The following is a 15249-nucleotide window of genomic DNA, read 5'->3' as shown; positions in this document are numbered from 1 at the left end:
TGACTACACCCAATAAGTTAAAAAAAAAAAAAAAAACACTTATAAGATTTAAGATAAACATGAAAAGATTTATGAGGTCAAAATTGTTTTTTTTAAGCATAGGAAAACAAACTTCGAGAATCAACTGTTCATTAAAATGATCTCTCTAGAATAAGCTGCTTAAACCCCAAACTCGTAACACAACTCAAAGCAGGTTACATAGCATCCTCTAATCTCATTAACCTGAGTGACTTCAAAGTCACATAGAGATGATCTGCATTTCCAGTGCATAGCAGACGCCTCATGCCGCTTGTGATAACTTTACGCTTATCTACTGACTTCTGAACTAAAGTTTATTAAAGAATTATTAAAGTTATAAAGACCAGACAACACTGATTACAGGGGTTCACTGAACTTGCCAGATTTGATGAATGGGACACAGTTTCAATTATCACTAGTAACCTTATGAATAAACTAAAACGTCACTGCGAGGCTTTGGACAACGGAACGCATTACACATCCTGCATCCAATGCATCCTCCACAGTTCTTGAAAGGCAATAATGGTAGTATTCTGACCTCTAGGCAAGACATTCCATGCAATGGTATCAGTAATGGCCGTGAAAATCCAGTTCAGCTCCCCCAGTGGCGTGCGTCTGTCGTTGAGTCGCCCAGGGATCCTAATGACACACATAAATACAACGTAAGAAACACGAGAACACAGCACACACACACACACGAATGTACACACAGAATAATATATATATACAAAAAATTAATGATCGGTGAAGTTAATAGGAGATTAGACCCAGGAGAAGATGGCAAATTAACTTTAAATATTCAAGTAATTATTTTCATACTCCCCTGGCATCTAGGTCTGTACAAACCAAATAATTTTCTTATTGATGAAGCTATATTCAGGGTTTCAAAGCACAGAGTCTCTCTGGCAAATAGAATAAGCAATTTTGTCCTCGAATGAATGCCGGAAAAATATTCCCCTGAAGTGAAGTCGAAAGTTTTCAAACAGTCATTTTTTTTTCCTTCATTTTGTTTTAAGCTACAGATGTCACTTGACAAACACCAAGAAAAACAACAACCCAGAAAGATTTAACACAAGTTCTAAATGAAGAGCGTGGTTTTCTTTTTTGATGCGACTTAAGTTTACAAAGTTCAAAGAAAAACCTCTGCCTTCTTCTTCATTCGTTCCTATTACAAACCATTAGTACAATATCGTTATTTCACAAAGGTAACCTCAAACTTGCTTAAAAAATATCGGTGTGTGTTTGTTTGTGAGTGTCTTCCTGTGGTTTTAGACATTAGTTACATAGGCAGTACACACTGGAAACACTGAAGGTCTTTGGCACTGTTTTTATTCAGTATTCCAATCAGAGACTGAGGAAAATGAGGGAGGGGAATTCGGAGACGGGTAAGAGCCAAGCTAAATCCCCACACAGGGCCCAAAACTGCGCTCCACAACTGCCGTAATCAACGCAGAGACGGCAAAGAAAACCTCCTGTCCACCCTGCCTAATAACCGCTCCCGCTACAAACACAGGTAGAGGGAGAGGGAGGGAGAGGGAGGGAGAGAGAGAGAGAGAGAGATCAAGTGTAGGTAAAAAGAGAAGAATTCTGATCAGGGGAAAAAAGCCAAACCAGATTTCACAGCGGTCTCTGTTGTATTGAGGCATTTTTGCTAATTTAACTTAACACAGCCTCTGACTTTGGCATATGGTGCCATTACCCAGGGAGATGCCAGACACAATAAAATGATTTAAGCCTAGTTTAGATGCCTAGCTCCTATTGGTTCAGATTAAGACCACGGCTAAAAGCATTTCCATTTCAGCACTGGTAAGACCAATGTCCGTGTATCGAAGAGGAGAGGAGAGGAGGAAAAAAAGGTTATGCAAATAGGGTTTTTTTTTTTTCATTTGCATTTGCATGTTCAAGGGAATTCTTGACTTCCAGAAACTGGCATGGAACAGACTCTGGCTATGAGGACAATTAATCAGTCCTCCCATATTAGTGAGGGACAGAAAGTTTCTGATTTTTTATGGCCGGTGTACAGGGCTGTTGCTATGCAACAGGGGCTTTTCTCCTAGCTCGACAAGACTGACGACTCAGGAGGAGGCTCAAGTGACTTCCCCTTCTTCCTGCTCGTTTCCTCTGGGCGGTGGGGCGGTTTCCACGTGTTCTGTCGATTCGTGATGAACTGCTGCAGTGAAGACAGATCGATAACTCTGATGACGATGTGTTGACCGGGGTATAAGTGAGGGGGCCGACAGCAGATGCTTTATGGTTGGTGTCAGCGAGGCAGAGGCCCTTGACAAAACGACCGCGGGGCCCGGACTGACACCCCTGCCGCACAGGGCGAGCGCCTCTCCTCGTTACAGACAAACGACAGCTTTTTCACCAGTTGCTCCCAGTTTACAAAGGGAGTCATAGATCATCTGACTATAACACACAGAGCTGAACCAACAATCTCGTCCCCTGTGAGAAGGAGTGTTATGTCAGGCTATCAAACGGTAATTTCTCTTCATCCAGTTACATATGCTCCAGGCAGAGCCAACACAACAAAAACAAGTGTGCTTTGTCTGAGTCAAAAAAGAAAAAAAAAGTCGCAGAAACTCAAGTTATGAATACTTAAAGAGAGGCTAAAGTGTTTGTTTATGATCTTGAGAGGACACAAATCATGCCAAAGCATGTTAATTTTGGATGAGAAAGGGAGAGAGGGGGAAAGAGCAAGAAAGAGGGCAAGAGAGAGACAGAGTGGAGAGAGGAAAAAAAAAAGAAGCAAAACAAACAAACAAATAAACAAAGCAACGTGAGAACAAAACGTGTGAGACAACAGAGATTGGGAACTAAAAAAATCAGGCTCTTCAGATGTGGCCTTGAAACAGAGGCGGATCTGCAAGCAGGAGAAAACGTTGCCAGGGTAAGGGGAGGAGAGAACAGAGGCATGGAAATTTGTAAGAGGTTTCATGGGTACACTTTGAATAGCAGAAAAACAATAGATAGTTCCAAAGCTAACACAAAGCTCGGCCGTCCTCCGAGGGCACGCCGAGAGCCTACGGTATCCCAGTGGACAGAACAGTATCTCCCTCTGCTCTGTTTCACTATCTTCACTCCTCCAAACATCCTCTGTGTTAAACTACTGTGTTTGCGATGCAATAACATCGTGAAAGAAAGTGACTAGAAAAATTTTCTATTGCGTGATGCAACTTGCGAATGAGCGGTGAAATTTTCGCTTCAGACGTCACTGGTGATAGTACAGGCGATATTCTCTGTTTCCTCTGCATCATTTACCATATCCACTCCTGCACGCTAACAACTCGGGTTTAAGTCCCTATAGGGCAACAACAAATAGCCCTCTAATAGAAAACCCATCTCGAACAACGGTGAAAACGTCTAGGTCATTTAAAAAGTTTGAAGCATGACTCAATATTTTCGAACATTAGCTACACATTCATTTCCGCAGGCTACGTCGTGACGGCGTCAGCACTGGCGGAACATTCTGGACAGCGTCGGTTTACGGTGCCCTATAACTTCCATGACAGGTTTATACCAGGGCCGCCGAGGTCCGGGGGACTGTGATTTGCATGAGTTCTGCCAAGGATCTGATCCCTACAGCCCCTATGTCTTCAAGTGTCTCAGCAAAGGGCAAAGAACGCAGGCTCTGAAATCCCATTAGTGCCTCCAAGCCCCAGGCAACGTGCGCTCTCGCCAACTGCATTTGACCACACAAGAACAGGACGAAAAAAAAAAGGGGGGGGGGGGGGCGCAAAAAACATATTGTTGGTTATCAACCAGGAGACAGAAGTAGAGTGGAAAAATGATTTTCTGCTTTGTCCAGGGAGGGTTGAAAAAAAAAAAAAAAAAGGAGAGGGAGAAAATGGATATCCTGGAGGTGAGATGTTGAGATGTCGTTCTTCAGTGTTTTCAATTCCCACCTCAAAAGATCAAGGTCTGGGTTTTCATTCTGCTGAAAAAGGCTCGATAACCAGCCGAGGACGGCTGCTCGGTCCTGAGTTTATGAAACCACTCTGAAGAGACCATTCTACTGACACGTCCGCATGTTAAAACTGTAAAGGGAATATTAACTGGTCTCCTCTGTTTAAAAAGAACTGGATTCTTCAACTGAAAGTACAATAATATGTGCACCACGATATGTCTTTTTCATACACATGTTTATTTTTAAACATCAACAAGCTTCTCATTGGACCAAAATTATATGAAAATCTAGACGGCAAAGTATGTAAAGCGGGAAATCAAATATTGGGATCCCTTTAGACTTTCCAAGCAACTGACATCAAGGCCGAGGGGATATGCATTTTACCCCTCTGTTGAAGCTGAACTGAGGTAACTGCCACCAGCCCTGTGTGATACAGCGAGATTTTGGCGTAACACTCTCCCTTTCTTTGACTTATTTCATGAAACCCCGTGTGAGACATAGGTGCTAATTAGCAGCCACTGAGGTTGAGTCATGGAGTTGAGCTGTGAGGTTACAGCAGGGAATGTCCGACTGGAGAGAGAGGACTTCGTCTTTAATATCAAGGGTGTCTTACAGATTGACAAAGTGTGAGAACAGAAGGGCAGGAGAGACGATTACGGGTGGCTATAGCGAGACTGGGTGCTTGGATACGGGCCGCTGCGTGATGAAATGGCTCTCTTGATTGGACTGTCACTCCACAGGAAGAGACATCACCACGGCAATGAGCACGTAGATTTGACATGTCATCAGATTTATGTGGCTATGACCTAGCATCACATTGCATGTTTCCTTGGCGGGTATATAAGAGTATCTTTTTTATTACTGTGTCTGTAACATATGTATTTGTGTTTAGGAGAAAGAGAGAGAGTGAGAGAGAGAGAACAGCAAGTGCTTGTTCTCACTGAAATACAGATAGTGTATTGAGTTCAGTTCCATCGACAGGGGACACAAAATGACTACATAGTCTGTGGATGATGCTAACGAGTTTCTGTCATCAGAATCAAGCAGGGAGCAGCTTGTGCATGTGTATGTGCGCATGTCCTACAGAATAAGACTTCCGTCTCGATGCCACAGAAAAATGAAAGATTTCGCATCTGTTGAGTGTGTCAGGTGGCACGTGCCATTTGAAAAGCTTGGGTCAAACGTCACTGTCTTTGACAACCTAAAGTCTACCATGCCACAGTATTCTAAAGTCCATCAACAACTCTCAAATGGCACTGACCCGTTCCACAGCCTTATGTGTGGGCACAGGAGATCAGCCAAAACTGAAAAGGAAAAAAAGGATTTCATTTTTTTGCTATCATGTCTTCTCCTCTTAAGCTATATCGCGATAACTAATCATCGTAACCGACTTCAACTACAGTTGTGTGAGTCTTGGCAAGGATTTGATGACTCAGTATTAGGGCCACCTTTGTCTTCAGGTGAAATTGGAACAGTTATACTAAAGGGTGAGAGTTAGCTAAATTAAAAAAAAAAAAAAGAGATCCAGGAAAATCCAATAACAGATCCTAATTCAGTTGTCTGAGAAAAGGGATGAACCTCTTGAGGGGGGAAAAAAAAAGTTTTTTTTTTGAAGAACTACTATACTGCAGGTTTAGAAACACCAAATGATGTTACAGTCTGTTACATTTCAAATAACTCACCAGGGCAAAAACTTCTAAGACCAAGGTCATCATGTCATCTGACTTAATTCATTTAAATACAGCAGGAACATGGGGTGGGGCGTGACCCTGTATCTGACACATGTTGGCACGGAATGGACTCAGGACAGGGTAACGGTTGGTGCTGCCATTTTGTTATGGGCAAAAGCTAACTCAGATAACTCAGCCAACTCACAAACTTTTTGGGTTGAAGACACAATGGTCACAATTCAAACACAACCAACTGCAAACTAGGAGCACCAAGATACCTCTACTATGCTAAATGGACGGCTTTACTATGACAAAACCTAGCGTTCAATAGAATTTGCTAAGAGTCTGAGTCAGAGTGTCAGGGTGTTTTTATTTATTTATTCATTTTTTTTTTTTTTTTTACAGTTTTATCCCCTTTTCACCCAATTTAGCCATGACCAGCTCTCTTGTTTTTGTACTCCCTGTCGCTTGCACAACTCCCACGCCGGCCGAGATGGAGTCGCCGACCGCTTCTTTTTGCCAGACCGCGGACAACTTTTTCCGGAAAGCCGCACCGTATGCGGAGACAAAAGTTTTTCAGAGAATAATGAGGTGCTGCGGCTTCACCAGTGCAATGACATCCAGACAGTTTGACTGACTATGGCTGGGAGCGGCGAAATACCCACGCATGAGGTATCACATCATTTCTGAGAATGGCCGTACAATTCAGGCTAACGTACATCATGCTAGTAACTGCCACTGAGTCATCCTTAGACCCCCAATCCAAATAAGTAAGGGGGTCTTTGTAAAGAGTGACCAGTCCTGCATCTGCGTCACAGAGAGTTCCCGAAGTACGTGAGCATCTCACGCGTACACCAGAAAGACGTTTGATGTGTTTGCCCAAATCTTTTTTTTTTTTTTTTTCAGCCCCCCCCCCCCTTCTTTTTTTAAATGTTTTGTATGTATACAGCTTCCCTTAAGAGAGGGAACTCAGGTAGTGAGAGTCAAAGGAATTGCATTCCACCATCTGATGCACAGAGGAAGAGGAAACACAGAGCTGTCTTGTCAGTGCCTAAAGCCTTCATCTGGAGGTGGTTCAAAGGATACCCCCTTCCTTCGGTCAAATTCCCATTCCACCTCATGGGCTTGGCAAGTCTTCTGCCGAGAGCTTTCTCTCACAGTGCACATATGAGAGAGAATAAGGGAAAGAAGAAGAGAGGGAGAGAGAGAGAGAGAGAGAGAGAGAGAGAGAGAGGGAGAGGGAGAGGGAGAGAGAGAGAGAGAGGGAAACGGAGTGAACAGTATTCGTTTGAAGTGCTCCGTGATGGAAACTCATGCCTTGTGGGTAGAAAAGTGCCAGGGAATACCGTGATTCGCTGGGGCTGAAAGCAGAAGTAGGGCGAGGATGCGAGGTACGGGCTGAATGCCAAAACTCGAGGGAACGGCCCAAATCCAAACCTGCTCCGTCTCCATGGCAACCACAGCAGGAACGAGAACCCTCCCCACTACAAGGCCCAAAGTACCACTGGCACTCTGAATGCAATGACACCTTCAGCTGCTCTCCATTCTAATACACCTTAATTAAACTCAAGAGGAACATTCCTGTGTGTGCATGTGTATGTGTGTGTGTGTGTGTGTGTGTGTGTGTGTGTGTGTGTGTGTGTGTGTGCTTGTGCAAGCATTCAGACAGAGAGACTATACGGCTGTGTTAAGGCTTGGTAATGTATTGAGTTTCTGTAATGCATATTATATGTGGAACTGCAGCCATTTTAACACGACATCATGTCATATATGAGACATGCGCTATTGCCACATAATTTCGTTTTGAGGTGATTTATGCAACCATTTCAAATCAAAATGTGTATCTGATCATCCTCCGTCAAACAGTCAGACTAATCCGCTTCTTTTTATCTATGTATAGCAAAGCCCATCAAGATCTGCATTACAGAGTTCTCAAATCTGTTTTTGACTATAGAAAGATTCACCAGGTGACAAGATTAATTTCAGTTTTGATCCACCTCATATATTCTCACATTATATCATCTGACCACAAGAATTTGAGCAGTTTATATTTTTATGTGTAAAACACTAAAGTCATTCACAGAATCACAAAAGGGATGTCTTACAAAAGATGTGTAACTAATAACACGATTGTGAAATTGTAAGATAAAGAAAAAAAAAAAAAGACAGCTTGGTTTTGTGTAATAGCATTACCCTAACACATGAAAATTTTGGTGAGTTGAAGCGTTTCAAAAACTTTCAAATTTATTCGACGCATAATGACTGTTTGGAGTCCGAGCAGACACATTTCAATGAGCGGTTCCCATTTTTCTTCCATTTTTTCTTTATATATTATTCACCACGCACTCCACACAAAGTCCCCCATTTCTGCCAAGGCATAAAACTGCGCTTTTTGTGTTCTCGCTAAGAGCGTCTGTATCACCCAAACTGTGACTAGGAGGCAGCAATGTGCTGTGTAGCTAGCTAGGAACCGTGGCTTTATTACAAAGGACTGAGGGTTTAAAACTGTCAGCCCTGGCTTTAAACGCTGATGGAGCTGAACAAGGGAAAAGAAAAAGAATGATACAAAATGGGAGACATCAGAAAAAGAGAGAGAGAGGTGTGTGTGTGTGTGTGGCTCAGCATGGGTCACTGCCAACTGGGAAGGAACGGGAGGAGAGAGAGAGAGTAAGAGAGAGAACTAGAGGGATAAAAAGACAGAGAGGAGAGAATTGGGGGAGACAGAGAGAAGAAAAAATAAAAGAGGTGACAAAACAAGGAATCAACACCTACTTTTCAATCAAGTCCAATGTCACTCCTGGTACCAGTTTGGCGCTCTTCTGCATACAGAACCTGCAGACAAAGGGAAGAATAATAGACTCTAATAAGCGGCGTAACATACACATTTACACATTACAGTTCCAGAGAAGTGCTGTAACAGGACTGCTGGGAAAATGATAATCTTGCAGAAATATTCACGAGGGGACTCAGATGACTGCCTACTAAAGTCTAACTCGCTTGACACACACACACACACACACACACACAGTGTCCAACCAACACATTCAAAGCTTTGAGATAATACGGACCGTGGATGCCAGTGTTACAACGTTGCCATAACACAGCAGATATCTCCTTTAATCACGAACAACCATCAGCAAAGTCTTGGGACAGATGGAGTGAAAAGGAGACATTCTGAACAAACATTACATAGCTAATCCTTTTTTTTTTTTTTTTCCCGGCAGAATGACAGACTTGCATGCTGCGGTCTTGCTGATTCATTATAACGAGGGCAGCGTACAGAAAATCAACTTGAAAAAGCTTTGTGAACCGTGAGTCCCTGCCCTTCTGTCATTCCTTCCTCGTGTTGGCCCTATTCCTGCTTTTTCTCTGTGCGCGGGAACTGTCAGTTCAGACGTTGCAATAACCCGACAAACCAAAACAGAGCTCACTCACTCACTCACTCATTATCTAAGCTGCTTATCCTAATTAGGGTCGCAGGGGGTGCTGGAGCCTATCCCACCATTCATTGGGTGAAAGGCGTGGAAACACCCTGGACAGCTCTCCAGTCCATCACAGCAAAACAGAGCTAAAAACTTCTGACAGCGTTTTCCTTTACTAACCTTACCCTTTTCTTGACAGAAGCTTTTCATCGCCACAGCCAGGTAAGATCAATATGCTTCCTGTCAATACTATCTGTATAGTCAAAAACCTCCATCAAAGTACCAAAAACTCTCCTGAGATCTCTGGTTAGCATGACTGTGGAGCAAACTGGCTGCTATGTGATAGCAGATTGAACAAATTGCAGAACTTGCCCTAAGTCAGTTAAGTAACACATGGTTTTAATGTTGTATCTAGTACTATTTTTATATAGGACTGTTTTGCATATTAACATTTTACCAGTGCAGAACAATCAAGATCACTTAGTGAGAGACTACAACACTGCACAGGACAGAAAAAAACGTCTCTAGGGTTCACTAAGAACAAGGACATGGGAAAACAAGAGTCCACACAAATGACAAAGACCACTTAACTGGTCTTATTTCATCAATATTTCATAATATAGAGGAACGGTGCCACTGTGGTAAAGTGTACAAATAACTGCGGCCACTAGATGGAGCATATGCGAAGTCTCTCAAACATGGTCCTTGTCGGTTTAGTGCAACTGTGGATCAGTTTCTCCACTGTCTTTTCCTGTGGAGTGGTGAACTGAGACACTATTACATAACCTGCTGAGAACACAGCAGAGGAAAGATGGATTTCTGGCAAAAAGAAAGGGTGGGAGGGGAGGAAGGCAACGACACAGACACAGCCAGAGAGCGAGAAAGGTAAGGATGACAGGGGGAATGAGTTGAGGAGGCAGGAGATGACTGGAGAATAGAGTGATCCAGGGAGCTGGAAAGAAATGGAGAGAGATCATTGTGTAAAGCTTTGGCCGACGTGTCTAATAAGGCGCTGTGTGGGGAGGTAATCTCTACGGGTCTCCCAAAGTGGAGCAGAGGTGGAGGGGAGAAGCATCCACAAGAAATCTCACCGCTGTGGACCCTAACGCTGACTTCAGATCATTACGTTTCAAATCCCCTCCTTATGATTCCCTCTCTCTCTCTCTCTCTCTCTCTCTCTCTCTCTCAACCCCTTGCCTCCCCTCCACAACCCCCACCCTCCATTTGTGTACACATTGCGCTGAGCACTAATTAACTTCTTCTTGTGGTCTGATCCTAATTTCTGTGCATGACAAAACACAGGCGCCGAAATAAGAGCCAGCGATATGCACCGGCGGAGCAACCTAAAGGTTATCAGCTCCAATCCAGGCTGCACAGACTGTGATATCATATTACAGGGAGCCAAATAAAAACGGTATTAACTATTCCCATAATCCTCCGAGGACATAATTAAGTCTGTACAAGAAAAACGCTACACGCTCGCACACATATACCTCGACTCCTGCAGCGAACCCACGAAACAAGAGGCGTTTTCACCGCGGCGATGTCGAGAAGTACCGCGACGTAGCGGGGGTTTGTCTCTAAAGGCACAGCCCCTGTTTAATATGCAGCACTGTTTAATATACATGTACGGTGGTGCGTTACGCAACCTCGCCCGTCCTAAGTGCTTGATGAGTGAGTGCGTGTAAGGATAGGTTATTCACTGATGCAGAGCTGTGGATGGGGAGATGGACTGACGGTGGTGAGGAGTTTGATGATACATCGAAGCCTGGCATATCATTAATTATTAATCAGCTCTGCCTCGTGGAAGCGAAAAAAAACGCCCCCGCCCACATCATAAGGAGTTTGGTTGCCGGGAATCCCCTCGTTGTGACAACCGCAGAATACCGACATCATCATCATCCACTTGTCAGAGCCATTCTTTTTTTTTTTTCATTTCAGCGCCGCCGCTGCTCTATACCACGCAAGATTATTCTGTGTTTTAAGAGAGGGGGTTTAAATTGACATGTATATGTGAAATACGATTTCAAACAGGGCAAGCTGGATGTTTTAATTAATACAAGGTGAAGTGTGGGACAGAAAACTGTAACCACTGTTATTCTCATCGTGCGAGTAACACAAGGAATACAAAAAAGACATTTTTTCCCCCCCCGTACCTTCTTTTCAAAATCTTGTCTTTAGAAACACTAAGGTATTATTAGCTGAAATGGCCGTCGGTCTGCAAAACATCCAGCATGCAGTGCCTTTAAGACATGTATAAACCCAGTTCCCTCTGCGCGCACAGCGGCGAGCTGCCTCACTCCGCTGCTCTATTTGCATGAGTCGGTTACAGAACGTTCCGTGCCGGGCAACGGAGCGTACCGTAATGAATATGGGTGCGACACCCCTAGGAAGGAACAAGGTTTGAACGGGGAGCGGACCTGAGCAGTCGGGCGGTGGAGAGGTAGCGTGGGAATCTCTGCTCTCGCATTTTGTCTTTCACCTAGCGCCGCGGCTGCTCAGCTTTACAGCTCCACCCACGCGCTGCACGAACGCTGAGGAGAGCAGTCTACCGGCAGCCAGTCTGCACCCCATCCCCCCCCCCCCCCCCCCCCCCACTCCCCCACCGCCCACGCCTCCCCAAACGCGGCACCACCCTGCACGTGTCTATGCTGGGGAAATCCCTCTTAGGCTGAGCTCCATCGGTAATGATTTTCTGCCTCGCTGCACACTGACACGCACACACACACCACACAGTCAAATGCACAACACTGTTTGTTCATTCCTTATATACTCCCTAACACACCATTAGAGTGCTTTATTAGGAAATAATACTAAAGTGCAGGGACACACACACACACACACACACACCTTTAGCCTCTATAGATCCGTCCAGTTATGTTAGTCATTGTTTTTCATTGTTTTTCAGTATTATCTGCAAATAACGAAAAAGGAAAATGTCTGTCTCCCGCAGTGAGGCATGAACACACACTCTTTCTCTTTCTCCCATGTTCTATCCCAGAGCGGGGCAGAAAGCAATTACAGGACAATGAGTCCTTTAGCACAAGGGAGGGAAAGCAGAGGGAACAGCCTGGCCGGCCTGATAAAGGGGATTAAATAGCCACGTCTGGTTTTCTGATACCCCTGATGGAACACACGAGTACCTACTCAGGGATGGTGATTGGCAGAGATGGGCGAGATAAATGGCCAGAAGGTCGATGATCTTATCAACAAAAGAACAATCTCAAACGTAAATGCAGACGAGTATCTAGCTTAGCAAACACCATTCAGAACAGCCCGTGTTACCGCCACAGGTGACGGAAAATGTACAATGTGACAACGTGCCCAAGCTAACAGGTTTCCACGGGAGCTTAATGAAGTGAAAATGATATAATAATACATTAGCATTTAAATATCTAGGTCTATTCAAAGTGATGGGAAGGTATTCCTTTTATATCATTATATAAATTATATAACAGTGGTACAACTGGAAACCAGTAAACCACTGGAGGCTTAATACTACAATGTGACCCCTTTGATGTTTGATATTTCCATTGTATAGCCGCTCTGGGGTGGGCATGCAGATTTCATGTGAGCAACATCATGGTATGTGAATACAACAGCAGAGAAAATTCTTGATCTCTAACTGCATGAGCTGAAATTTGATTGGACAGTTTGCATGCTGAGCAGTCATTTTATTCCTCCAAAGCCGCCCCCCCCCCCCCCCCCCCCCCCCACCCCGCACTGGATTGTGTCCAGAGCGACTACAAAGCTACGCATGGTTAAAAATTTATTAACTCAGACGGCAACTGGCAATGCTGTAGCTGACCAGACGCTACAGTATTTACCCTATGTTTTCTCTGCAATGCAACAGAGAATCTCCTACAACATTACCAATATATTGGTAGATATTTCTGCATGCCTAGTTCTCCTGCAAAGTTATTTTACAGGTCAAAGGTAACAAGCTGATGTGGACCGGGATATGAGGATGATAATAATACAATACAATAATGCACTTTTTGGTTTACATGTAACGTTCCACAGGTTCTGTCCTGAGGGACACTACACGTTCCTTCATATCATCGTCCGAGGCAAAATCCGAGACTTTATGATGATATGTTATGAGAGACAAACCTAATCTACAGCCTTATCACTAGAGTCGATGAACAGCATTTCCTTCCAACTTTCTTTAAAAAAAAAAAGAAAAAAAAAAGAAAAAATCATTTCCTAACTTTAAAACTGAATATAAATATTAATAACATCATACAAAAGCTCACAGTCCTCTGAAGGTCAGAGCATTCAGAAAATATAAGTCTAATAATTGGTGACAGAAATCTGCCCTTTTGATTTTTAATAAGATTGTGTGTTAAATCAGTCCTGAAGTCAACTGGTCTGGCTTTCGTCTGTTGAAAGGGAAGATTCTCCTTTCTCCACCGTGCCTCTACACATTTCGCCGTCTCTTTTTGTGTGTGTGTGTGTGTTTTTTTAAATTCTATTTTGTATGCAATCCATCTCTCAATCCTTCCTTTTTCTCCATCTCCACTACTCTCTCTCCTCTATACTTCCTTCATCTCCTTCTCTCAAAGTCAGGATAATGACGAATCCCTCAACCTCTCCACCACCCTCATCAGTCCTGCAATTAAGACCCACTTCACTTTGTAGTGCATATGAGAGAGAGAGAGAGAGAGAGAGAGAGAGAGATGGTGGAGGAGGGTGTTGGCAGGGGGAACAGAAGTGTAGTATGACCCTGAGTGAAAGGATAGACCCTATCATCACAGATCCCTGTATGTTCCAAGAGAGGGTCGGAAGTGGGGGGGGATGGGGTGGTCTAGTTAACCACTTTGAACTGGCGGCTTGACGTCAAGAACCTCCTCCCTCTGGTTTTTCGGGAGGAACAGAGTGAATGAGCGGATGAGCTGCGAATAATCTGATCTGTAGACTGGCTAACCTCCATCACTCCATCTTTTTTTCTTCCTTTCTCTCTCTCTTTCTCTCGTAAGCATCGGTAGCGACGGCCCTGTCGGCTCCTGACCTCTGTGGAGCTGCCCCAAATACGAGGCTGCCAACAGATCTGCTAACTGCTCACTCATTAGTGATGGTGTGAGGGAGAATGGGAGGGAAAGAGACGTCGAAAGAAGGAGACAACTCTCTTAAGGGTTAAAGAGAACTAGAAAAAGAGAGAGGCACACAGAAGAGGTGACGGAAGGAGAAAAGGCGAGCGAGAGACAGAGGGAGTGAAAGAGAGAGACTAAGAAAGAAAAAGAGAGCGTGTGTGTGTGTGTGTGTGTGTATAGGACTTAGTAAGGGAGGAAGATGGGAGAGCATATGTAATAGAGTGCACTGATTGGACTGATCTGGGCTCAAGCCCTAATACTATTGGGAGTATGGAAGCCATCTCCATCATGGGGCCATAACGGCTCACTGGACGGTAGATCTCTCTCTCTCTCTCTCTCTCTATATATATATAATTATATACACGCATACGAACTACTGCAAAAGTCAGGCAGCACGACGGAACAAATCAGTGCTTCTCCATTCAGTCCTCAATCAACCCCTGGTTTGAGCAAATTTGGTTTAGCCATGCGCTGGCATATCAGATCCAAATAATCCAATTTCAAACGTCGGCTGATTTCAGAAAACAGCGCAGATGTTCAGATGTTCTGCAGGGTTTTTTTTTTTCTTTTATCGCTGTGATAGGACAACGCCACTATGAGGAAGCGTGTTGTAACTGAAGGAGTATTTTCTTATCTTTGATTTCAGATGGACACCTCTCCTCATTGTTATTTTGAGTCTTTTGCTCAATAAAGATGGTTCATCTGGTTTAGCTGTGTGTCTCATTTATTATCATTTTTTTTTTTAAATAAATCCATATCAGGTGATGATTTAATCCCGCGTTCCCCCTTAACAGCCCTTCTAATAATCAAAAGTATGCTTCAGATACATTCAATCGAACTGAATTACTTTCAGAACGTTTGTATGCTCTGTGCCATTTGCTCTGGTTTTCTTTCAGGGAAAGTACATTCTACAAAAAAAAAAAAAAAACCCCAGCGATAAAGAGCGATACAGAGTCACGACCCTTGGAGAAAAACCACGCTGACCCCTATAGCCGTGGATGCCCCGGAGACTTCTGCTCTCCTCTTCTTCCTACCAGTTGGCTTTGCCACGGTGTGTATTTATTTGTCGACGTGCTGGCACCCAAGAAACCTCGTGAGCGTGAGGACTGGGCACCAGCCACGGAGTGGAGGTTCCTTGG

General features: G+C 43.9%; 1 protein-coding gene across 1 annotated transcript in view; it reads right to left on the bottom strand.

The window, feature by feature from the left end:
* The window catches only part of rptor (regulatory associated protein of MTOR, complex 1), a 105205-nt gene that overhangs the window by 43360 nt on the left and 46596 nt on the right, over positions 1–15249 (bottom strand). Inside the window, exons 8-9 of the mRNA XM_030782217.1 lie at positions 8368–8427; positions 557–657 (exon numbers count right to left, since the gene is read on the bottom strand). Of these exons, the coding sequence (XP_030638077.1) occupies positions 557–657; positions 8368–8427 (161 nt within the window). The remainder of the gene's footprint in view (positions 1–556; positions 658–8367; positions 8428–15249) is intronic.

This window comes from Chanos chanos, chromosome 8, assembly GCF_902362185.1.
Source record: "Chanos chanos chromosome 8, fChaCha1.1, whole genome shotgun sequence".
NCBI lineage: Eukaryota > Metazoa > Chordata > Actinopteri > Gonorynchiformes > Chanidae > Chanos > Chanos chanos.
Note: the sequence above shows the minus strand (reverse complement) of the source record. Positions and strands in the feature narration are given on the sequence as shown.